Below are 23976 nucleotides of genomic sequence, written 5' to 3' on the forward strand. Positions count from 1 at the left end.
TGTTTTAAAAAGTTGTAAGACAATTAAAACCGTTTTCTTTTAATTCTTTTGTAATGTAAACAATTTTTCAAATTTTGAATATAAAAAATAATTAATATATTAGTCATATAAAATGTTAGCATAAATTATAACTTTAAAAAAATATTTTTATTATTTACTCTAGGCTTAGGCCTCTACGTACTTGCTTTGGGATTTCAAGCAAGCATGCTTTACTGAAGAAATCATACCCAATATATAAAAACTGTATACCAAATTGAAGACCATACTAAAAAAAAAATTATAACAAAGTTATCTCTAGTAAAATCTATGTAATAATATATACTTCAGGTTCAGGCGTGTTGCACGTTGCTTTATAAAAGTCATTATAGAAACTTCTAGTCGTTGGGTTGGTGACAAGAAGATATCGGCAGAAGGAAATCCCATCACAATAATTTTATATTAAAGTAAGTCTACATAAAGATATCCCATCACAATAATTTTAAAAAAGCAATAAAAGCATATATGCCATTGCCATGTACTTTCACTGTCAACTGTGTCCCCAAAACTCTCTTCATCATCATCCCCATAATCAGTTTGTTTAATTAGAAGACTTCACTATTTTCAGAAGACTAAGTGAATCACGCTCCACTATAGGTCCAATGAGAAAAACAAAAATGCTTATAAAAAAGCTAAACATGTTACATAGCTTGACCCACATCCATAATGCATTCACATCTGTACTAGGAAGTCATAAGTTGCTCAAGGAAAATATTATATATTTCACTTTAATAAACTGTATGTTATGGTTCATCTTCCACACAGCCCTGAAAATGCAGATGGGTTTCATATCTTTGCTTTGTTTGGTTTCTATTTTGCTTATAAACACTGGTGTTACTAGAGCAACTATATGTTATGACACAGGGAATTTCACGAGTAATAGCACCTATGAGAAGAACAGGAATCTGATTCTCTCATCTCTTGCTTCTAATGTCACTCTCCATGATGGTTTCTTTTATACTTCAAGTATTGGCGAAGAGCCGGACATAGTTTATGCTCTTGTGAATTGTAGAGGAGATTCTTCTGCAGAACAGTGTGCTAGTTGTGTTAGTTCTGCAGCTAAAGATATTGTGAAGACATGTTTGAACCAGAAAGAAGCAGTGGCATGGGGAGGGAGTCCTCAATGCATTGTGCGCTATTCAAACCGCTCTTTTTTTGGCAAAATGGCTGCGGATCCTATGGCTGGGGGCAGTTATGAGAATAATATGACCGTAAACATGACACAGTTTGATCAGAGTTGGGAGAATTTGATGAACCGGTTGTTGAGAGAAGCTGCAGCTGGGGCTAATAATTCTACAAGTAAGTTTGCAATTGGGGAGGAAAGTGTGACAAGCTTTGTGAAGATTTATGCACTCATGCAGTGTACTCCAGATATTTCACAGAGTGATTGTGAGGATTGTCTTGGTCAATCTGTGGGTTTCTATGAGAGTCACTACCATGGGAAGCCTGGCTGCCTTATTATGAGACCTAGTTGTATGTATATCTGGGAATTCGATCGTTTCTATAACGCCACTCTTGTTCCTACATCTTCTCAGCCGCCGCCGTCGCTTCCTTCTCCGCGGCTAGTTATTGCAAAAGGTATGTTTCAAGATCCTTTCCTGATATGAACTTTACAAAGGCAACATCTTCTTCTTTCTTCAAGAAATTTCTAATCTTTAGCGAATCTCTCGGTAGGATTCGAACTCAGATGAAGTTCTTACCATCTGTCAGAGACAAAAAAATGAATGGATCTTGTAGGATTCCTAAGAATTAAATTCTTTAATTTTTTCCGAATGTAGATACTTATTTAAATATTTTTCACATTTCCTGAATAGCCAGGACATTAAGAAATATCCATAAAGGCATTTGAGAGAATTGGTCTAATTTTATCTTTGTTTTGTTTTATTCAAAGATAGGAAGGATCCCGAATAATAAATCTTTCTTTTAGTTGTTTGAATCTTTTTTTGATTGATCAATGAGTGATATTAGGAATCCTTATTTTCCATTCACGTGTGGTCAAGATTTTTTCCTTTTAACGATCAATCTAGTCCTTATGTTTGCTCAGGAAAGAGATCAGATCAGGAGATATAATTAAATATTTGACTATATATTTACACATATTTTCTGATTTGTGGATGCAGGCAAAGGAGGCATTACATCTAGAACTGCTATAATCATTGTTTCTTCTGTAGTTGTTATCATTATAGCACTTGTTGTGTTCACTTGTGTCCTTGTTAGACAAAGGAGAAAGACAAAGCAGGAGATCATAAATAAGCAGGAGACAGAAGGTATCTGCAATTTCCTCTGCTATAAGACCAGCAAATTTTTTCTTTTTTTCTGTTTTTGGAGTTCTAACTTGTTGCTATTATTGTTTAGATGTTGATAATGTGGAATCCTTGCAATTCGACTTCGGTACTATCAGAGCTGCAACAAATAACTTCTCAAATGATACAAAGCTAGGACAAGGGGGATTTGGTGTTGTTTACAAGGTAGTGTTCATTAACCAAAATGCATATCAAATTGTCAGTCAAAATGGGTTAAATTGTAAGTTTTTAATTCATTGAAGCTATATAATTTCAGGGTAGGCTTCCTGATGGACAGGACATAGCTGTGAAGAGGCTGTCTAAGGAATCAGGACAAGGAGAATTAGAATTTAAAAATGAGGTCCTCTTAGTGGCCAAGCTTCAACATAGGAACTTGGTTAGACTTCTAGGTTTCTGTTTGGAAGGAAATGAAAGGCTTCTCATCTATGAGCTTGTGCCCAATTCAAGTCTAGATAACTTTATATTTGGTATGGTTTCACTGCTCTTTTGCTTTGACTTCTGACATTCAGCTTGTAGCTTTTTCAGGACTACAATATTTTACAATCTGTCTACAATCTATGTCTTTGTGGATTTGCAGATCCAATAAAGCGTTTATTATTGGATTGGGAGACTCGATACAAAATCATAGGGGGCATAGCCCGAGGACTTCTTTAACTTCATGAAGATTCCAGGTTTCGAGTCATTCATCGTGATCTAAAAGCTAGTAATATTCTTCTAGATGTCGACATGGCTCCGAAAATTTCAGATTTTGGAATGGCGAAATTGTTTGAAATCGATCAAACTCATGGCGATACAAGTAGAGTCGTCGGGACCTTGTAAGTATACATATATATAAGCATTACAAACTTAGACCTTACTAAACAAAATCTAACCCATTAATGGCGTTTTCAGTGGGTATATGGCTCCAGAGTATCTAAAGCATGGACAATTCTCAGTCAAGTCCGATGTTTTTAGCTTTGGTGTATTAGTCCTGGAAATCATCTGTGGTCAAAAAAATAGTTCTTTTCATGATGGAGAACAAGTAGAAGATCTATTAACCTTTGTAAGTAAATACGAGTTATTGATTATATATATTTTTTTTCATTTCTTCTTCCTGGTTAAATTCAATATCAATAACCATGGAATCTGTGTTGAATTTTTGCAGGCATGGAGAAATTGGAATGAAGGGACGGCTTTGAATCTGATAGATCCTAATCTAAGAGTTGGTTCAAGCAGTGAAATGATGAGATGAATTCGCATTGGGTTGCTTTGTGTTCAAGAAAATGTAGCCAATAGACCTACAATGGCTTCAGTTGTTCTAATGCTCACCAGCTGCTCTATGTCTCTCCCAGTTCCCTCAAAACCTGCATTTTTTATGCAATCTAACTCGAAGGAATATGATTCGGAATCACCTATGTTGGATCATAATGGGAATTATGTTCAACCTTCGTTGAATGAGGTTTCAATTACCGAGCTAGAAGGTCGTTAACATGTTTTCAACTCTCATGTCTTGATGTAAAAGTTGATAGTTCATGAGATTTTGTCCTTTAACGGTAGCGAGAGGTAAAGTTCAGATTTTGAAAAATCAGGATGTCTGCAGGAAAAATAGATTGTTTGTATGTATAAAATGTCTTGAGAACAAACGTTATTGAAATCAGATTGGATCTTCCTAAACACACAATAGTCCACTATTTTCTCACATCGAAGACAGCAAGAATTTGTCCTTTTTAGTGTTAATCCACACGGGTAAAAAAAATTGGAATGAAGAAAGTTTTGTTTATTGACCATCTGGAAAATTTTTATATGTGAATCAATGTTAAAAAGGAATAAGAAAATTTGATTTTATGTATAAATTGATGCTTTTTTACCTTACACTATCCTTTCTTTGACGTTTCAATCACTCATCATTGTTCACAACAGCCCACTGGCTTTGATTTTCAAAAGCTCCGTGTGTGAACATCCTTTGATTTCAAACCATGGATTTCAAAGTCTGAGTCCGCAATTTGACTAGTCCACTCTGCATTCTATCTCTTAGCTTATTTGTTTTTATTGTGAAAGGGTGGTGTTCTCTTTCTTCATTCTTCCCCAAGCTCATGAGAATGCATAACCCTGCAAAGGGTTTTAAACGTTCGATTTGTTTGGTTTCTTTTATGCTTATTATAAACATTGGTGTTACTAGAGCAACTATATGTTACCAATCGGGGGATTTCACAAGTAATAGCACTTATGAGAAGAATAGGAATCTGATCCTCTCATCTCTTGCTTCTAATGTCACTCTACGTGAAGGGTTTTTTCATAATGCAAGTATTGGCCTGGAGCCTGGCAAAGTTTATGCTCTTGTGCATTGTAGAGGAGATTCTTCTGCAGAGCAGTGTGCTAATTGTGTAAGTTCTGCAGCTAAAGATATTGTGAATACATGTTTGGACCAGAAAGAAGCAGTTGCTTGGGGAGGGAGTCCTCAATGCATTGTACGCTATTCGAACCTCTTGATTTTCGGAGAAATGGAGGAGGAACCTATGGGTGCTGGAAGCATGAGAATAATATGGCGGTGAACATGACTCATTTTGATCAGACTTGGGAGAGTTTGATGAATCAGTTGTTGAGAAAAGCTTCTACATGTAAGTTTGCAACCGGAGAAGCAAATTTGACGAACTTTGTGAAGATATATGCACTCATGCAGTGTACTCCTGATATTTCACAGACTGATTGTGGTACTTGTCTACTCCAATCTGTAGCCTACTATGAGGCTCACTACCATGGCAAGTCACGTTGCCTTGTTATCAAACCTAGCTGTATGTATATGTGGGATTTAAATCGTTTCTATAATGCCACTCTTGATGCTCCTTCACCATCACTTCCCCTTCCACCGCGAAAAATTTCGAAAGTTATGTTTCGAATTAGGATCCTCTACTGATACGAGCTCTGCTTTTTTGTTTCGATCGCGTGTGGTAAAGATATTATTATCTGATTAGTGGATGCAGGCAGAGGAGGCATTACATCTAGAACTGTTATGATAATTGTTTCTTCTATAGTGGTTATCTTTATTATAACACTTGTTGCCTTCACTTGTGTGCTTTTACGAAGGAGGAAGACAAAGCAGGAGACAGAAGGTATTAATTAAACTAGAGATTCTAAATTTGAGTTTTATGGCTGCCACAGTTATCTCTGCTATATATAGCTAACTTGTTATTGTGATTTTGAAGTTGGTGATGAAATTGACGATGTGTAGTCCTTGCAATTCGACTTCAGCACAATGAGCTACAACAAATGACTTCTCAAATGATAATAAGCTGGGACAAGGTGGATTTGGCATTGTTTACAAGGTAATATTGTATTAAGTGTTCATTAACCGAAAATGCATATTAATTGTCTTCAAAATGAGTTAAATTGTAAGTTTTTAATTTCTTGAAGGCTATCAGGGTAGGCTTCCTGATGGACAGGACATAGCTGTGTGTCTAGAGATTTCACTAGCTTAATTTGTCCCTTCTCATCACTTTGTTGATGTTTGATAAGAAGATTTCACTACCTCTAGAAGATTAATTGAAGCTTGCTCCATTAGGTCCAATGAGAAAACACAAAAATGATTAAAAAATTAAACATAATACATAGCTTTGACCAACATTGTAACACCCCACTTGAGGTACGTAGCTAATGTTTATTGTTTTGCTCTTATTTGAGATGGTTTATTGTTTGGTTGGGCCTTGGTTGAATGACTATTGTGAGTTGGTTGAGTGGTTGCCCTGAAATTTGTAAAGACTTGACGAATTTTTGTGTTACAGACTTCGCTAGGGCGAAGAAGAAGCTTCGCCGCGGCAACGAAGTCCTGTAACCTACGGTGTAGGTTCTGTAAGTTTTCGCCGGGGCGAAGAAACATTCTTCGCCGCGGCGAAGGGCTTGACAAAATGTGTAGTGAGTTTCTAGAGAATTCTTCCTTTGGGGCTCAATGACCATTCTACCCCTAATTAGCAGGAAAAGTGGGGAGTGAAATGAAAGGAAATTACATGGAAAATAGTTTAAATGGGGTTGCATTTGCAAAGAATTCAAAGGGCAAAAGTGAAATTCCTAAGAAAGAGTAAGGGTAAAATGGGAATGAATGAAGATAATTTGAGCTAAAAAGGGGTTAAGTTTAGTAAACCCTTCATTCACTCTTCTTCTACCGCCTCTTCCATTCTCCATTTCCTCTCAATTCTTCCTTCAAGCCTTCAAGGATTTTTTAGGGTTTTTAGTTGGATCTAGGTAGAGATTTGATCTAAGGCATCCTAAGGTAAGAATCCTTGTTCTAGATGTGAAATTTACCTATAAAAGTGTTGAGGTCTTGATGTGTTATTATTTAAAGGTGTAGAGAAGAGACATCCACCAAAGGACAAGAGAAGTGTTAGTGGAATCACACCATCACAAGGTAAGTAAATCCAACCAAAATAAAAATTGAAAAAAATTTTGAGTAGGGATTAAGTAGAGATTTATATATGCATGTGTATGTTATGTTAGTGAGAACTTGGATTGAGATGAGTATTTATTTTGTGGTTGTTGAATACACTTCAATTGAGAAGTGTGATGTGTGATGAGAATGTAGTTTGAGATGAAATTGGAGGAGATTGAGAAATCTCTTTGGAAGTGTTATGTTATGGCAGGAATTATAGCTTGGTGAGGGAGCTTTCTCCCATTTTGGATGGTTTAAGAGAGGGATAGAATTATAGATAAAGTAGAGTGTATGTATGCACACTAGTTGTTTGATGAAATGCCTAAGAGAAGTATGAGCATGAGTTGTGAACCTTAATTCTTGCAACATTTCATATTGGCATTTCCCAAGTGCATTAATGAACATGAACCATCCATATGTATTAATTGTACATTTGAGAAGTAGCTTGAGAAAGAGTAGAGAACTTTGTGAATAAACTACTCTAAGCATTAAGCTCCACTATGAATGCTAGCTTGAGAAAGAGTAGAGAACTGTGTGAATGAACGAGTAGAGAGAATGAGAAGAATACTAAGAATGGGTTGGTGCTTTGTGATCTCCACCCGATAGTTATGAAAAACGGGTTGGTGCTTTGTGATCTCCACCCCAAAGTCACGAAGAGTGGGATGGTGCTGTGTGAACTCCACCCAACTGTGCCTCCGGTAAGATAAGGCCGTGACATATAGCAGAAGTTAAGTAAAGAAAGCTGTGTGAAAGATGAAAATTGTAAGGAAAGAATTAGAGAGAGTTACGAGGTCAGTCGAGTAGAAGATTTACTTACTGAGCATTATTTTGTGCTCACCCAGTTGTTTTCTTTGTGGTTGCAGGTTCTAGGTGAGAACGCGGTTGGATGGGCGTCGGCAAACGAAGAGCAATAACTACACTGTCCGCTGTTTTAATATCATTTTATAAATGATACTCTGTTTTGTATAAATAAAGTTTATATGTAATACAAGAAAATTTTGGTCCCATTTACTTTTGCTAATATCAATATATTCTACTTGATATATTTCTATAGTATAAAGCAGTCATTACAAACATGCATTCACATTTGTATTTTTTGTTTTTTAGTAACTGAGGTATCCCGGACACAATTGTCAGTCAAGCCCGCCTAATCCTCAAGGTCAGAAACACCCTAAAAGCCTAATGGACCAATGTAATTACACAAATATTGTAAGTGTCTCTCCTACGACTCGAACACAAAACCTTTGGGTATAGTTAACCCTAGTAGCTAAATAGTTTGTCATCCGACCACAAGGAGAAGATCACATTTGTATTAGAAAGCCATAAAAATGAGTAGCCCTATACCAATATATAATATTGAGCTAATTTCATAAACTACCCTCCGGTTTTTACTATACGATATCTAGTCATGATTAGAAAAGAAAAAGTTATTAAGGATGGTTTTAATTTCTAAACCATCTTTAATAAAACAAAAATGTCTTTAATAAGATAAAAAATCTATTGAAGTGTTTCAAAAAGTTGTCAGACGATAAAAACTTCTTTTAATTTTTTTGTAATGTAAACAATTTTTCTAATTTTGAATATAAAAAATATTTAATATATTAGTCATATGAAATGTTAGCATAAATTATAACTTAAAAAAAATATTATTTAATTACTCTAGGTTAGGCCTCCAAGTACTTGCTTTTTGACTTCAAGAAGGCATCCTTCACCGAAAAAATCATACCTAATGTATAAAAACTGTATGCCAAATTGAGACAATACTCTAAATTAACCAAATTAACCTCAAAAAAAAAAAAAAAAAAAAAAATTGTAACAAAGTTTTCTCTAGTAAAATCTTATATAATAATATATACATCAGGTGTGTTGCACGTTTCATTATAAAAGAGTTATTGTAGAAACTAGGGGTGAGCACGGGTAGCGGGTAGAACCGGAACCGGAGGTAAGAACCGGGGGTAAGAACCGGAACCAGAACCGGAACCAGAACCGGAACCTACCCAGAACCTGCACTGTGCGGGTAGGTTCCGGTTCCAATTTTTTGGAACCGCTACTGTGCGGTTCCGGTTCCGGTTCCGGTTCTTACCCCCGGAGGAACCGGAACCGGAACCTGTAAAAAGGGTACCCTGTTTGGAACCTGTAGGGGGTACCCTATTTGGAACCTGTTTGGAACCTGTTTTGAAACCTGTTTGGAACCTGTTTTAGAACCTGTTTTGGAACCTGTTTGGAACCTGTTTTAGAACCTGTTTGGAACCTGTTTTGGAACCTGTTTTGGAACCTGTTTTGGAACTTGTTTGGAACCTGTTTTGGAACCTGTTTGGAACCTATTTTGGAACCTGTTTGGAACCTGTTTTGGAACCTGTTTGGAACCTGTTTTGGAACCTATATTGGAACCTGTTTTTGGAACCTGTTTAGAACCTATTTTGGAACCTGAACTATAATGAAATATTTGTGAAATGTAAATAATGGGGGAGTTTCTATTATTTTACATATAAAAAAATTTAAAATAGAAAAAGTTAAATTTTTAAAATAACCTAATTAAATAAATATACGAATACAATTATACTTATTACAATAGATTACACTATATTAAAAGCTTTAAATATATAATACCTTAATATTAAAGTTTGATAATTAAGTGAATAATTGGAATTATGACCAATTAAAAGTGTTTTACATTTTTAATGTTATTAAAAGAATTATTTTGAATAAATAGTATATTTGATTGAGTAATAATATATTTAGTTATTTACTTCAATTATCAAGTTCTAAGTATATCTATAATAAATTAGTAATTATAATTATATATGTAAATTGTAAACATTAATAATTAATTACTAGTTAAATATCATACTAATCAATTATAACATTATTATAGTTAAATGATTACTATTAATTATAATTTTATAACATACTTAATTGATATAGTATAATTAATATAGCATTACATTAATTGATTACTACAATTAATTGACTTTTTTATAACATTAGTACAAACTTAATTAAATGATTAAAAATTTAATTAATTATAATAATACATTAAAATTATAGTATGATTATTAATAGTTAATTCACTATAACATTACATTATAGTATGATTATATAATAATTATAACATTACATAATTAAATAATTATTTAATGATTATGTGTTAGATATTATGTTTTAAACATTAGTAATTACCAATTTGCTACTAAACATTAGCACAAACTAATAAATGATAAGAAATTTAATTAATTATAACATTACCTTATAAACATTTCATTATAAACATTAAAAACATTACATTATAGTTAAATAATTACTCAATTAAATTATAATATTATTATATTACATTATATATTATGATCACTTACTTAATTATAGCATTACATAGTTAAATGATTACATAATTACATAATTAGTTTTTAATTTATAACATTGCTTATAAACATTAGTAATTTACTAATTTACTATATATTACATTACTTAATTAAACGATTAAAAATTTAATTAATTATAACACTACCTTATTATTTATAATATAATTACTTAATCAATTATAACATTCTATTATAAACATTGTATATTAATCAAATGATTTGAAATAATTAATTATAATATTAAATTATAGATTTAGTATGATATTTAATTCATATAACATTACATTATCTATTATAGTATGATCATATAATTAATATAACATTACATAATTAAATAATTACTTGATTGATTATGAGTTATGAATTATATTTAAACATTAGTAATTACTAATACTACATAAACATTAGCACAATACTTAATTAAATGATAAGAAATTTAAGTAATAAACATACCTTATAAATATTAATTAAACATTACATTATAGTTAAATAATTACTCAATTAAATTATATATTATTATATTACATTATATTATAATCACTAACTAATTATAGCATTATATAGTTAAAGATTACATAATTACTTAATTAGTTAGAATTTATAACATTACATTATAAACATTAGTATTACTATACTATTACATACTTAATTAAACGATTAAAAATTTAATTATATAACATTACTTATTAATTGTAATATGATTACTTAATCAATATAAACATTCCATTATAAACATTAGTATATTAATTAAATGATTTGAAATTTAATTAATTAAATATTAAATATAGATTTGTAGTATGATTACTTAATTCATTATAACATTACATTATACTATTATAGTATGATCAATAATTAATATAACTTACATAATTAAATGATTACTTAATTGATTATGACATTATATTATAAACATTAGTAATTTAATTTGCACAATATTAATCGAATTATTATAATTTTATGAATTATAACATTATATTATAAATTTATGGTAGATTATTTAATTAATTATAACATTCTATTAAAACAATATTATAATACTTAATTAAATGATTAACAATTAATTTATTAATTATATATTACATTATAATTAAAAATAATTACTTAATTAATTATAAACATTACAATTTACATTGTAGTATGACACAATTAATTATAACATTACAATTTACATGTAGTATGATCACTTATTTAATTATAACATTACTTGTTTTTAATATTAAATTTACTAAATTATATTGGTATATTATAAATACCCAATTAACCAATTATAACATTAAATTAATAATTTATAAACATTATAATTTATAACTTACAAATAGACCCCAGGCAAATGGCAATGTTAGTAATTAGTATTAAGAATTGTTGTTTGTTTAAATGATTTTAGTGAAGTTATTTTATGTGAATTGTGAGAATAATTGTTTGTGTTTTGGTTTTGATTGACGAATTTTATGTGAATTGTGATGAATTGATTGAATTCAAGCGTTGCTTAGAGATTACAGGTTATGAGTTACATTGGACACAAATAAATGAATAACGAAAATTTGTTAGGGGTGTATTTGTAAACTTATAAGGTGTTTTTGTTATTTTTTAAACTAATAGGGGGTAATTAATTTTTTATAGGATACCCAGGACAGGAACCGGAACCTGCATTTTAGGTTCCGGTTCCTTGAATTGAAGAACCTGTATTGTGCGGTTCCGGTTCCGGTTCCTTTTTTTGGGAACCTGTACTGTGCGGTTCCGGTTCCGGTTCCCCAAAAAAGTGCAAGGTACCCGGAACCGCTCACCCCTAGTAGAAACTTTTATTAGTTGTTGGGTTGGTGACAACAAGATGTCGGCATAAAGAAATCCCATCGCAATAATTTGACATTAAGGGGCGTTTGGTTGGAAGTTACGTGAGATTACTGAGGTCAAGTCATCTTATATTACTTGATTATCATGTTTGGTTGTCAAGTAATATAAGATACCGGTAATCTTCAAATACGCTATTGGTAATATTGATTACCTCAATTTTTTTTAGGTATTTTAAGATTACCAAGATTATCTTTTTTTGTTACAATCTTATCTCTTATTAATAAAATTTTAGGACAATAATGCTCTTATTTTTAAATTTATTTACATAAATATGACTTTTACTATTTAACCAAAATTAATTAACTTTTTGGACAAAATTACTCTTAAATTCAAAACAAATTGATGTCGACCCAAGCCACCACCCCACCCACTTGCCACCAGCAACCACCGTCGTCGTCAGAATAGCGCACGGAAGGCCAAAAATGGTCGTCGTGCCTTAATATGGCCATTTTTGGCCGGAAATGGCCAGATCTGCCAGATTCGTCATTGATTTGGTCGTGATGGCCAGATCTGTCACATTTGGCTATTTTCGGCCAGATCTCTAGCTGGAAATGGCCATACGATGCACGGAGGCCATTTCTTGCCTCTCGTGCGCCGTTAGGTTACCGACTACCGGCAGTGGCTGGGTTGGTGGGGTTTCTTTGTTGATTTTTCAAACTTTTATTATGGGACCATTTTTGCTAAGTTTTTAAATCAAGGGGGTTATAATAATCAGTATTAAAAAATAATATAATAATAATATTTAATTAGAGGACAATTCAGTAATTTAAATAACATACTCATCAATTTATTCCTCCCAACCAAACATATTAATATAACATACCCACCAATTAACCAAACACATTTTCCTAAAGATTTCCAATAATCTTCAAGGTAATTTAACTTTCCAGTAATCCAATATTCTCAGTAATCTAACATTCCCTGAATCAAACGGCCCTGAAGTGTATATGCCATTGCCATGCACTTTCATGGTCAACTTTGTCCCCAAAACTCTCTTCATCAGTTTGATTAGAAGACTTCACTATTTTCAGAAGACCAGGTGAATCACGCTCCTCTATAGGTCCAATGAGAAAAACAAAAATCCTTATGAAACAGCTAAACATAGTACATAGCTTGACCCACATCAATAATGCATTCACATTTGTGCTAGGAAGTCATGAGTAGCTCAAGGAAAATATTCTATATTTCACTTTAATAAATTGTGGGTTATGCTTCTTCTTCCACAAAGTTATGAAAATGCAGATGGGTTCCATATCTTTGCTTTGTTTGGTTTCTATTTTGCTTATAAACATTGGTGTTACTAGAGCAACTATATGTTATGACACAGGGAATTTCACAAGTAATAGCACCTATGAGAAGAACAGGAACCTGATTCTCTCATCTCTTGCTTCTAATGTCACTCTCCATGATGGTTTTTTTTATACTTCAAGTATTGGCGAAGAGCCGGACAAAGTTTATGCTCTTGTGAATTGTAGAGGAGATTCTTCTGCAGAACAGTGTGCTAATTGTGTAAGTTCTGCAGCTAAAGATATTGTGAATACATGTTTGAACCAGAAAGAAGCAGTTGCTTGGGGAGGGAGTCCTCAATGCATTGTACGCTATTCGAACCGCTTGATTTTCGGAGAAATGGAGGAGGAACCTATGGCTGCGGGAAGCAGTGAGAATAATATGACGGTGAACATGACTCATTTTGATCAGACTTGGGAGAGTTTGATGAATCAGTTGTTGAGAAAAGCTTCTACAAGTAAGTTTGCAACCGGAGAAGCAAATTTGACGAACTTTGTGAAGATATATGCACTCATGCAGTGTACTCCTGATATTTCACAGACTGATTGTGGCACTTGTCTACTCCAATCTGTAGCCTACTATGAGGCTCACTACCATGGCAAGTCACGTTGCCTTGTTATGAAACCTAGCTGTATGTAAATCTGGGATTTAAATCATTTCTATAATGCCACTCTTGATGCTCCTTCACCATCACTTCCCCTTCCACCGCCAAAAATCTTGAAAGGTATGTTTCGAATTAGGATCCTCTCCTGTTTAGTTTCGATTGCGTGAGGTAAAGATATTGTTTTCTGATTTGTGGATGCTGGCAGAGGAGGCATTAAATCTAGAACTGTTATGATAACGGTTTCTTCTATAGTGTTTATCTTTATTATAACACTTGTTGCCTTCACTTGTGTCCTTTTACGAAGAAGGAAGACAAAGCAGGAGACAGAAGGTATTAATTAAACTAGAGAATATTCTAAATTTGAGTTTTATGGCTGCCACAGTTCTTTCTTTCCAACGTAGGACACATAACAATTATTGCAATTACAGTTCCAGCATCACTTGCCTTCATAATAATTTTATCCACTTCATGCTATTGTGTCCTACGTTGGAAAGAAAGAAGAAAGTACAAAGCTGTAAAAGATCATGGAAATGGTGATCATATATAACAGAACTGAATTTAAAGCTTTTGTTTTATCATAATTCCAACGAAAACTAACTTAAAATATTTTACTTTTTCTTTTCGTATAATGTTCAGCTGGAAACGAGATTTCAGTGGTGGAATCTTTACAATTAGACTTGCAATACATTGTAGCTGCAACAATCAATTTCTCTGAAGGAAACAAGATTGGTGAGGGTGGATTTGGCAGTGTGTACAAGGTAAGAAAATTTCCCTTTTTCCTTTTTATCTCAAGAGATCCAACCAACTGAACTAGTAATTAGCATCGCCTTATAATACTGATTATATATGGTCTATATATCTTCAGGGTGCACTTCATAATGGACAGATGGTAGCTATTAAGAGGCTATCAAGAAGCTCAGGTCAAGGATTAGAAGAATTTAGGAATGAGGTTGTATTGGTAGCCAAGCTTCAACATAGAAATTTAGTGAGGTTATTGGGATTTTGTGCAGAAGAGAGGAGAAATTACTTGTCTATGAATTTGTGCCCAACAAAAGCCTCGACTACTTCCTTTTTGGTTTGATCCTTTTCCTTTAGATCAATATCATATAATAAGTATTTCAATGTCTCACCTCACAGTTAAGTTGTATTATTTTGATGGATGTATGTAGAAGGGCAATTGGATTGGTCGATGCGTTGCAAGATTATAGGAGGAATTGCACGAGGAATCTTGTATCTGCACGGGGCTTCTAGACACAAAATCATACATCGTGATCTCAAAACTAGTAACATTCTGCTCGATGAAGACATGAACCCTAAGATAGCAGATTTTGGCATAGCGAGGATTTGTGGGATGGACCAGAGTCAAGGAAATACAAGCAGAATTGTTGGCACATAGTAAGATTTAACACCAAACTATTATTCTTGTTAGCAATTTGGATGCTAGATTGATGTACTGATGGTGCTACATTCTAGTGGTTATATGCCCCAGAATATGCATTACAAGGACACTTTTCGGTAAAGTCTGATGTGTACAGCTACGGAGTTTTAATACTGGAGATCATAAGCGGCAAAAAGAACAGTTCTTTCTATCAATCAGACTATTCCGAAGACCTCTTGAGCTATGTAAGCACAAAATCAATTTTATCTGATGTAAATGTGGCATTCCGTTAATTATGAGGATTAACTAATGTTTGTCACAGGCGTGGAGACTTTGGAGTGATGGAACACCATTGGAGCTAACGGATCAAGCTCTAGGCAATTCTTTTCAGCGAAATGAGGTCACTAGATGCATCCATATCGGATTATTGTGCAACCCCGTTTTTAATCCTAATACATATTGCGTATTCTGTGTGATTTTATTTTTATGGAAGGGGATTTTTGTTAGTTTTTAAAAGTTTTATTAGGAATGAAATTGCAAGAAAAGGAAGCTGCTGGGTTTGCATGTGACAAGGGGCAAAATCTGGAGGTTTATTTGAAAGAAAAGCTGATGTGGTAGGGGTTTAGCGGGATTACCTGTAATCTAGGGGCAGAAGCATAAATTTAGAAAGATTAAAAATATAAAAAANTAACTATGCAATTCATATTATAACCTCACGGTTAGTAAATAATAATAAATTCTGATCAATTTACTTCTTATTATTAATCAAACGTTCATCAGATTTATATGCATTTAATTAATGACCTAGATTCATAATAGTGCATCTGACATGCACTGTAACATCTCACGCCCACTTCCTCTGGTGGGCTCCAAGAGTTATATTCTTTACGTATTGTTCTACTCACCTCATATAGAGGGGTTCGGAATTTTCTCTTATCCAGCTCAATTAGTGCGACTTAAAGCGCGTCTCTCTTGATTCGAACCCAAGACAATACGTGAAGAACAACGTAACTCTCGAAGCCCCATACGAGGAAGTGGGTATACAGGACATTACATGCAGAAACTTGCTCATTAGTTTGATGTACATGAATCTGATAATCCAAAAAAAAAAATTGCAAAATCAAATGCTTACCACTTGTACTTGTTGAGGGTACTGGTGGGGTAGGTGGTGGTACTGGTGGTAGAGTTGAAGGTGGAGGTGGAGGCGGAGGTGGAGGTGGTTGAGAGTAGAAAGGATAAATTTCAAACCTGATATTGCAACCAGGCCTGTATACTCTACCTCCTTCCTTCCCATAACAGCAATCAGAAATCTCACCAACGCAGGCATCCAAGCAAATGTTGCATTCAGATGAAAAAATGTCAGGAGTGCATTGCGCCAGACCATATAGCCTAGTAAAAGTTGTGAAATTCACATCTTCTGTGGCAAAAAATTTGCTAGAACCCACAGCCTCTTTGATCAAACTATTCATCAACCCATCCAAACTCTCCTTAAACTGATTCACATTCGAAACATTGTTCATGTTCGCCATACAATAACCAGGATCCTCTTCAATGTCGGCGAAAATCGTCCTGTTTGAGTACCTTAACATGCACTCATCATACCATATAATTGCTTCCTTCTCTTCTGGACAAAGGGTTATGATATTTTCACTAGCGGCCTTGACACAACTTTGGCATAAATCAGGAGCGATGTCTCCTCTGCAAAGAAACAGGCCATAGGCTTTATCGGAGCCGTCCAGCAGGCCGCCGGTGCTGGTGTTGTAAAATCCATTGCTGAGGGTGGCGTTTGAGATTAGTGAAGAGAGAGTTTGATTGAGGTTTGTTGAGAAGGCAATATTGGAAGTGCAACCGCAAATTGATGACTTTCCTGTGCATTTGTGGTATCGATATGTGGTTTCCTGGGGTGTAATTTTTTCAGAGATGATGAGCATAACAATGGCGGAAAGGATGATTTTAGACAAAGAGATGGAACAAGCCATGATTGTTATTTTGATACAATTTCGATGTCCTATTTATAAAGAAAAAGCATGCATTAAGAGGTTGACTTGACTCTCCCATGTGTCTGGTGAGCATCCCAACTAAGACAGCGCCATGCAGTGGCTAGTGGGGGCTGATGACCCTACTGAAATCATTAATGCCTTTAAAAACTAATACAATATTGAACGCGGCATTGACTCTAAAATTACACGTTTGAAGTCCTATTCCAAATTTTTTTTTCTTAACACATTGACGTGGTAAGTGATGAAAAGATTCTTTTAGGGTGTTTTTTCTGAGCTTATAAACTAGTTTATAAACTTTAAAATCAAACTGATATGTTTATTTATAATTTTTTTAGGTTTATAAGCCAAATAAATAAATTTGAGGAATTTATACCTTTTTTTTTTATAAGCACTCTGCTTATAAATTACTTTGACCAAGTGTATTATCATATTACCCTTATTTAATTTTAAAATTCCATCATATAATTTTATTTTTATATTTCAAACAACTCATGCTTCTATTGCTATTTACTGTAAAAATCTTCTTCCCTGTTTTGATTGAAATTTTATTTTTTTGAATATAATTATAATTCATTATATTTGTTCATTAGTTTATTATACATAAAGAATCTAAAAATTATTCATACAAATTTTTAATAAAATACTTGTCTATATAGTATTTGTTTATTTAATTCTAAAATTAAATTATATTGTAATATAATCAAAATATATTTTGATAATATTATAGTAAAAAGAAAAAAGAGTTAATATAATTTATTATTTGAAACACATAACTGCTTAAATTTCAAATGCTTATAAGCTCAAATTATTTTATAAGCACTAACTGTTTATAAGTTAATTTTCATAAGCACGATCAAAGAAGCTTATATCCCAAAGCCAATACATCAAGTACTTAACTAAAATGAAATATTTTAAATAAAGTTAATTAGGATGTGTAGTATGAAACCAATTTAACCAGATGCCTAAATTTTCCAAGCGCTTTTGCTTTGTTTGGCCTTAAAGATATTAAAATTTAGAATGACTTTAACTTTTCAAACATTCAATAAGATTTGAAAAGTTGTGTTTCATTGTATTCTCAAGACATATTCTCAACATTCAATATATCACATAATTGGTGAGGGCAAATATCGTTTCAAGAAAAGTATTTNACACCTCTGATTTTGGTTATGTTCTTTCTGAAGACATTTTTTATGTACAATCTGTTTTTATGGTGGACGTCCTGATTTTCATTGAAGCCTCATTCAACGAAAACTGAACATGATTTTCTTTGCGATCCAACATTGGTGATTCTGAAACATCCATCTCCGAGTTTGATTGCATAAAAAATTTAGATTTTGAGGGAACTAGGAGACATAGATAGCAGCTAGTGAGCATAAGAACAATGGAAGCCATTGTAGGTCTGTTCGCTACATTTTCTTGAACACAAAACAACCCGATGTGGATACAACTTATCATTTCACTGCTGGAACCGACTCTCAGATGGGATCCATCAGATTCAAAGCTTCCCTTCATTCCAATTTCTCCATGCCTGCAAAAATTTGACAAAGATTATATGGTCATTGATTGTGAGATTAACCAAGAAGAAGAGATGAAAAAGATATTGATAACGACTCGTGTTTACTTACATAGGATAACAGATCTTGTGCTTGCTCTTCATTATAACTGTTTTTTTTACCACCAATGATTTCCAAGAGTAACACGCCAAAGCTGAAAACATCAGATATGATTGAGAATTGTCCGTGTTTTCGATACTTTGGAGCCATATACCCATTGGAAGTTGCCATTAATGGATTAGATTTTGTTTTATGAGGTCTGAGTTTGTAATGTTTGTATATGTACTTAGAAGGTCCGAATGATTGTACTTGTATGACCGTGAGTTTGATCCATTTGAACACCTTTGTCATTCCAAAATCTAAAAATTTTGGACCCATGTAGACATCTGAAAGAATATTATTAGAAACTTCATGAAGATAAAGAAATCCTTGTGTTATACCTCCAATGATTTTGTATCAAATCTCTCAATCCAATAGTAAACACTTAAACGTATCTGCAAATTCACAAAGCCGTAGATTGTAAGTAGATTATACAATTTCCAGTCATGACCAAGCTACAAGATGTTAGAATTCAAAGCAGAAAAGCAATAAAATTAACCATACCATATATGAAGTTATCTAGACTTGAATTTAGCACAAGCTCATGGATGAGGAGTCTTTCATTTCCTTTCAAATTAACAGGAACCCAGAAGCCTAACCAAATTCCTATGTTGAAGCTTGGCTACAAAAAGGACTTCATTTTCAAACTCCACTTCTCCTCGTCCAGAATCTCTGGACAGTCTCTTCACAGCTATCTCTTGTCCGTCCGGAAGCCTACCCTGAAATTGTATAGCTTTTTAAGAACTAAAAACTTACAATTTAACCCATTTTGACTGAAAACTGTTGTGCAGAAGAATCTCCTCCACAATTCAAAAGAGCATAAACTTTGTTAGGCTCTTCGCCGATACTTCGCAGTGTAAAAAAGCCCTTCATGAAGAGTGACATTGGAAGCAACTAGCAAGAGATTAAAGAATCAGGTTCCTGTTCTTTTCATAAGTGCTATTAGTGGAGAAATTCCCCGTGTCACAATATATATTGTTGTACCGACACCGATGTTTGTAGGCAAAATAGAAATCAAACGAAGCAAAGATGTGAAACCAAAATAGAATTGTTTGTAGGCACAATTCAAAGATGCATTTTCATAATTTTGGGGAAGATAACACCGCAACATATACAATTTATAAAATTGAAACATAAAATTTTGCAATGAATTTTATGACTTCCTATAGCTAGCACAAATATGAATGCAATATGCATGTTTTTTTCTTTCAATGGTCACCTCTATTAGGGGTTGTGGGACTCAAACTCGAGAAACCATGCTAAATCCTTTTCTTACTCTTTCACCATCGAAGGGACTTGAACTTAAAAGATTATATTAAATCTTCCTTTACTCTTTTACTATCAGGTCTTTTACCATCAGGTCATCCAATGATGGTTAATGCATTTGTATGTTGGTGAAGCTAATCTTTTTAAAATAGTGAAGTCTTATAATCAAACGAATTGGCATATATGCTATTTTAAAGGCCCGTTTTAATATAAAACTACTGTTATGGGATTCTGTTTATGGCGACATCTTGTGTGTACCAACCCATTGATTAAATTTTCTTCAATAACTCTTTTAAGATTGTTTCATAAAAAATAAAAAAATAAAAAAATTTCAACACCTTGCACATGATTTACAAAAAGCGTACACCAACCTGAAGGTTAAAATTGTACACTGGACTTAAGGATAAAATGACACCTCATATATATATATATATGGCTGAATGACTGCACCCACCCATAGTTTTCTATCCAAGCTAAAAATAATTAGTTTTAAATTAATCCATAAATCCACCGTTATTAAAACAAGTTCAATTAATAAAAAAGTTAAACTTAATCACGCAAAAAAATTTAATGAAGTTTTACAAAACAGATTTCACAAAAATCTTATAAACAAGATTGTACATGAAGTGAAAGTTGCAGATGAAGGAGCAGTGCGGTCAAATCCGTATCGCAGCTCTTTTACATATGCTTAAGGGGATGCTCATGAACTATTACAGTGAATGAGTACTGCAATCTTTCATTCAACCACGATTTGCATAAACTATCAACACCCATTAAGTCAAACTCTAACCAAATTCATCCAGATTCGGTAGAAAAATCACCTCCTATAAATGCAAACATAATTGAAATTCATCCTCATCTTAACACCACATTCAAAATTCATCATCCATCTCAACTCTATAATCAAAATCATCTTAAATCTCAACTAAACAATGACAGTAAGAAAAAAAAATTTAAAAATCAAACCCATAAAACCCATTGTTGAAACCTATGAAAAAGAAAAATGAAATCGCTCTTGTCTTGGTCGTGGGCGATTCCCACGCCTGAACCTCCACCAACTCTAAACTCGCCACTAGAACCACCAAATACAACCATCACCATCACCACCGCCACAAACCACCACAAATTTCAAACACTTCCAACCAAACTGTAAAAAATTATAAAAATTTGAAAAAAAAAATTAAAAATTAAAAACTGAAGAAGAAAAAACTTTTGGAGCCGATTTTCTCTCAACTGGCTACAGTGGGCGCTACTGCTAGTGGTTTTCGCCAATTTTTCGGCACCCAACTACAGCCTCCACCCTCCCAACCCCCTCCCTGTTGCGCCGAAGCGGTTTCCGTCAGCCCTCACCCTCCCAGTTCATATTCCGATGCCGGCTTCTTGCCTAGTGACTAAAGGGAAAAGAGGGAGAAGAAAGGAAAGAAAGAGAAGGGAGAGAAGAAAGAAGAAAGATCAGAGAGAGAAGAGGCGTAGAATAGATGAGATGCAAAGAGAGAAGAGAAAAAGGTACAAAAGAAATAGGGTTAAAAAAAATTAGGGGTTTATGGATTAATTTAAAATTAACGATGAATATTGAAGTTTATCTTTTGGTTTTCGTTAAAAGGGTTTTACTAACAGATTTGGACGAAAAATGGGTAATTTTATATATAAACTTTCTAAATTCTAATCATAACATGGGAAAATCAAATTAATTTATTACTATAAACGGTATAACTTAATACAAGTGTAGTTATAAAAATTAATTTTTTTATTTTATAATTTATAATTTACGTTTTATTAGTATGTATTAGGATTTTAATTCACTATTTTAGTAGTATTGGTATTATTATTAGTATTATGCATCTGTTCTGTTCCTACCACAAGCTAGCATTTCCAAAATTCAGGTGTGTGATGCAAGCATTATTAGAAATTTCAAAGGTTATTATCATTAGCGTTTTAATCATTTATTTCTTAAACGGATAGAAGATCTTGTATTAGAACAAAAAACGATAAATATTATTGATGAAATTGTAAATGCAGTTACTGTATGGTCAATTAATGTGAGCCACAGACAATTATCCACTGTTTTAAGTACTGCAAAATTAAGACTTTCGATGTCGATTAATTGCAAGTTACAAAGAAAATGGACGTGGAGAATAAAATGAGTCATTTTAGAATTGAGTGATTAGATTCGATAACTTAACTATACTAACCGAATACGTATTAATGTCTTCTTCGATCATCCAAATGAGTGACAAGTCATATATGTTTTAACTGAAGAAAAAAAGCATTGCTACACTTAAATAAGAAGAGAAATAAAATAATCATGAAAATGATAGTATAGAAATATAAAAAGTTTTGTGCCATGAAATTCTAAACATACTTGAGAAGGCATAAATATTTTGGTTTCAACAAAAAGGTATACATACTAGCGAATTATTACATTCCTGCAAGTTAAAAGGTGTCGTAATAACTCTAAAATATAAATCATTAACTCAAACAACTTTAAATAAATATTTTATTCTATTTTAAATTTTTAATATACTATAGTGTATATATATATATATATATATATATTGTAATATTCCAAATAAATAGTATCTCCTCAAAGTCTAGACCCGGATGAATTTAGTTTCGAGCTTTAAGTAAAAGTCCTTTACTAAAAGACTACGTCACAAAACAATAAAAATATTGCTTTTAAAGCTGTCATTTATGCTAACATTTTATATTACTAATATATTATTTATTTTAGTAAATGTGAATGCATGTTGGTCAAACCTATGTACTACGTTTAATGGTTGAAGCAGCAAAATGATGAGATGGGACAAATTAAAGTTGATGGTAAAGCTAATGAAAGTGCTTTTCAATAGCATAGATGCATATTTAAAAACTTGCTTTAATATAAATTTATTGAGATGGGATTTGTTTATGGTGACATCTTGTGTTTACCAACCCATTAATTTTAAAATCCTACATAGAAAAGGGAAAAAAGTTCGATTAGGTGGACAGCTTTATCCTATAAAATTAAGGCCAAACGACATGCACCCACCCATGGTTTACCGTAAAGACAAATTGGTATCCTCAAAGTTTGGAAATGATAAACACCAACCTTCCGTTAATATTTGTTGTTAAATTTAACTGAATAAGGTTAAAATAGTAAATTCAAAAACAAATAAAGGGTAATCATGTCATTTTATCGCTTTCTTATTCAATTAAAACTCACATTTCTTCCCTCCTCTTCATCTTCCACCTTTCTTCGTCAAAGCTACCGCCGTTGCCAGCATTCTTGCTGCACCTTTTCAGTTGATCTCACCTCCCATCACCATCCTCCTCCATCCCCAGCCGGATTTGACCCATTTTTTGGCTGAAATTTCCTCTTTNTAAAGGCCCGTTTTAATATAAAACTACTGTTATGGGATTTTGTTTATGGCGACATCTTGTGTGTACCAACCCATTGATTAAATTTTCTTCAATAACTCTTTTAAGATTGTTTCATAAAAAATAAAAAAATAAAAAAATTTCAACACCTTGTACATGATTTACAAAAATCGTACACCAACCTGAAGGTTAAAATTGTACACCTGACTTAAGGATAAAATGACACCTTTTATATATATATAATGACTGCACCCACCCATAGTTTTCTATCCAACCTAAAAATAATCTTCAATTTTCATCATTAGTTTTAAATTAATCCATAAATCCACCGTTATTAAAACAAGTTCAATTAATAAAAACAAGATTGTACATGAAGTGAAAGTTGCAGATGAAGGAGCAGTGCGGTCAAATCGGAATCGCAGCTCTTTGACATATGCTTAAGGGGATGCTGATGAACTATTACAGTGAATGACTACTGCAATCT

The 23976-nt window shown here is 33.1% G+C and overlaps 5 protein-coding genes across 5 annotated transcripts; 3 read left to right on the top strand and 2 right to left on the bottom strand.

Annotated features, from left to right (window-relative positions):
• Nucleotides 1–714: 714 nt before the first annotated feature.
• On the top strand, nt 715–4114 carry LOC116109272 (putative receptor-like protein kinase At4g00960). Its single transcript, XM_031395500.1, is given in 7 exon segments — nt 715–1614; nt 2157–2303; nt 2392–2504; nt 2596–2806; nt 2917–3154; nt 3231–3381; nt 3484–4114. Coding segments are annotated over 7 exon segments (2022 nt in total). The 5' UTR covers nt 715–776; the 3' UTR covers nt 3808–4114.
• A 300-nt stretch (nt 4115–4414) lies between these two features.
• Nucleotides 4415–4946, top strand: LOC116109273 (cysteine-rich receptor-like protein kinase 11). Its single transcript, XM_031395502.1, has one exon. The coding sequence runs from the start codon at nt 4418–4420 to the stop codon at nt 4868–4870; it is 453 nt and encodes a 150-aa protein (XP_031251362.1). The 5' UTR covers nt 4415–4417; the 3' UTR covers nt 4871–4946.
• An 8234-nt stretch (nt 4947–13180) lies between these two features.
• LOC116109265 (cysteine-rich receptor-like protein kinase 11) lies at nt 13181–15835 on the top strand. The gene is given in 9 exon segments (XM_031395494.1): nt 13181–13866; nt 14476–14597; nt 14705–14852; nt 14855–14914; nt 15009–15234; nt 15313–15320; nt 15323–15462; nt 15540–15680; nt 15725–15835. Coding segments are annotated over 9 exon segments (1638 nt in total). The 5' UTR covers nt 13181–13184.
• A 338-nt stretch (nt 15836–16173) lies between these two features.
• Nucleotides 16174–17196, bottom strand: LOC116109266 (cysteine-rich receptor-like protein kinase 25). The gene has a single exon (XM_031395495.1). It carries the CDS (start codon nt 17194–17196, stop codon nt 16174–16176), a length of 1023 nt encoding a protein of 340 aa, XP_031251355.1.
• A 1175-nt stretch (nt 17197–18371) lies between these two features.
• LOC116109268 (cysteine-rich receptor-like protein kinase 5) lies at nt 18372–19224 on the bottom strand. The gene is made up of 2 exons (XM_031395497.1): nt 18843–19224; nt 18372–18745 (listed from the first exon to the last, which is right to left on the bottom strand). The coding sequence occupies exons 1-2, from the start codon at nt 18986–18988 to the stop codon at nt 18406–18408; spliced, it is 486 nt and encodes a 161-aa protein (XP_031251357.1). The 5' UTR covers nt 18989–19224; the 3' UTR covers nt 18372–18405.
• Nucleotides 19225–23976: the final 4752 nt, after the last annotated feature.

The sequence above is a fragment of the Pistacia vera genome, unplaced genomic scaffold (genome assembly GCF_008641045.1).
Source record: "Pistacia vera cultivar Batoury unplaced genomic scaffold, PisVer_v2 Contig577, whole genome shotgun sequence".
Taxonomy (NCBI): domain Eukaryota; kingdom Viridiplantae; phylum Streptophyta; class Magnoliopsida; order Sapindales; family Anacardiaceae; genus Pistacia; species Pistacia vera.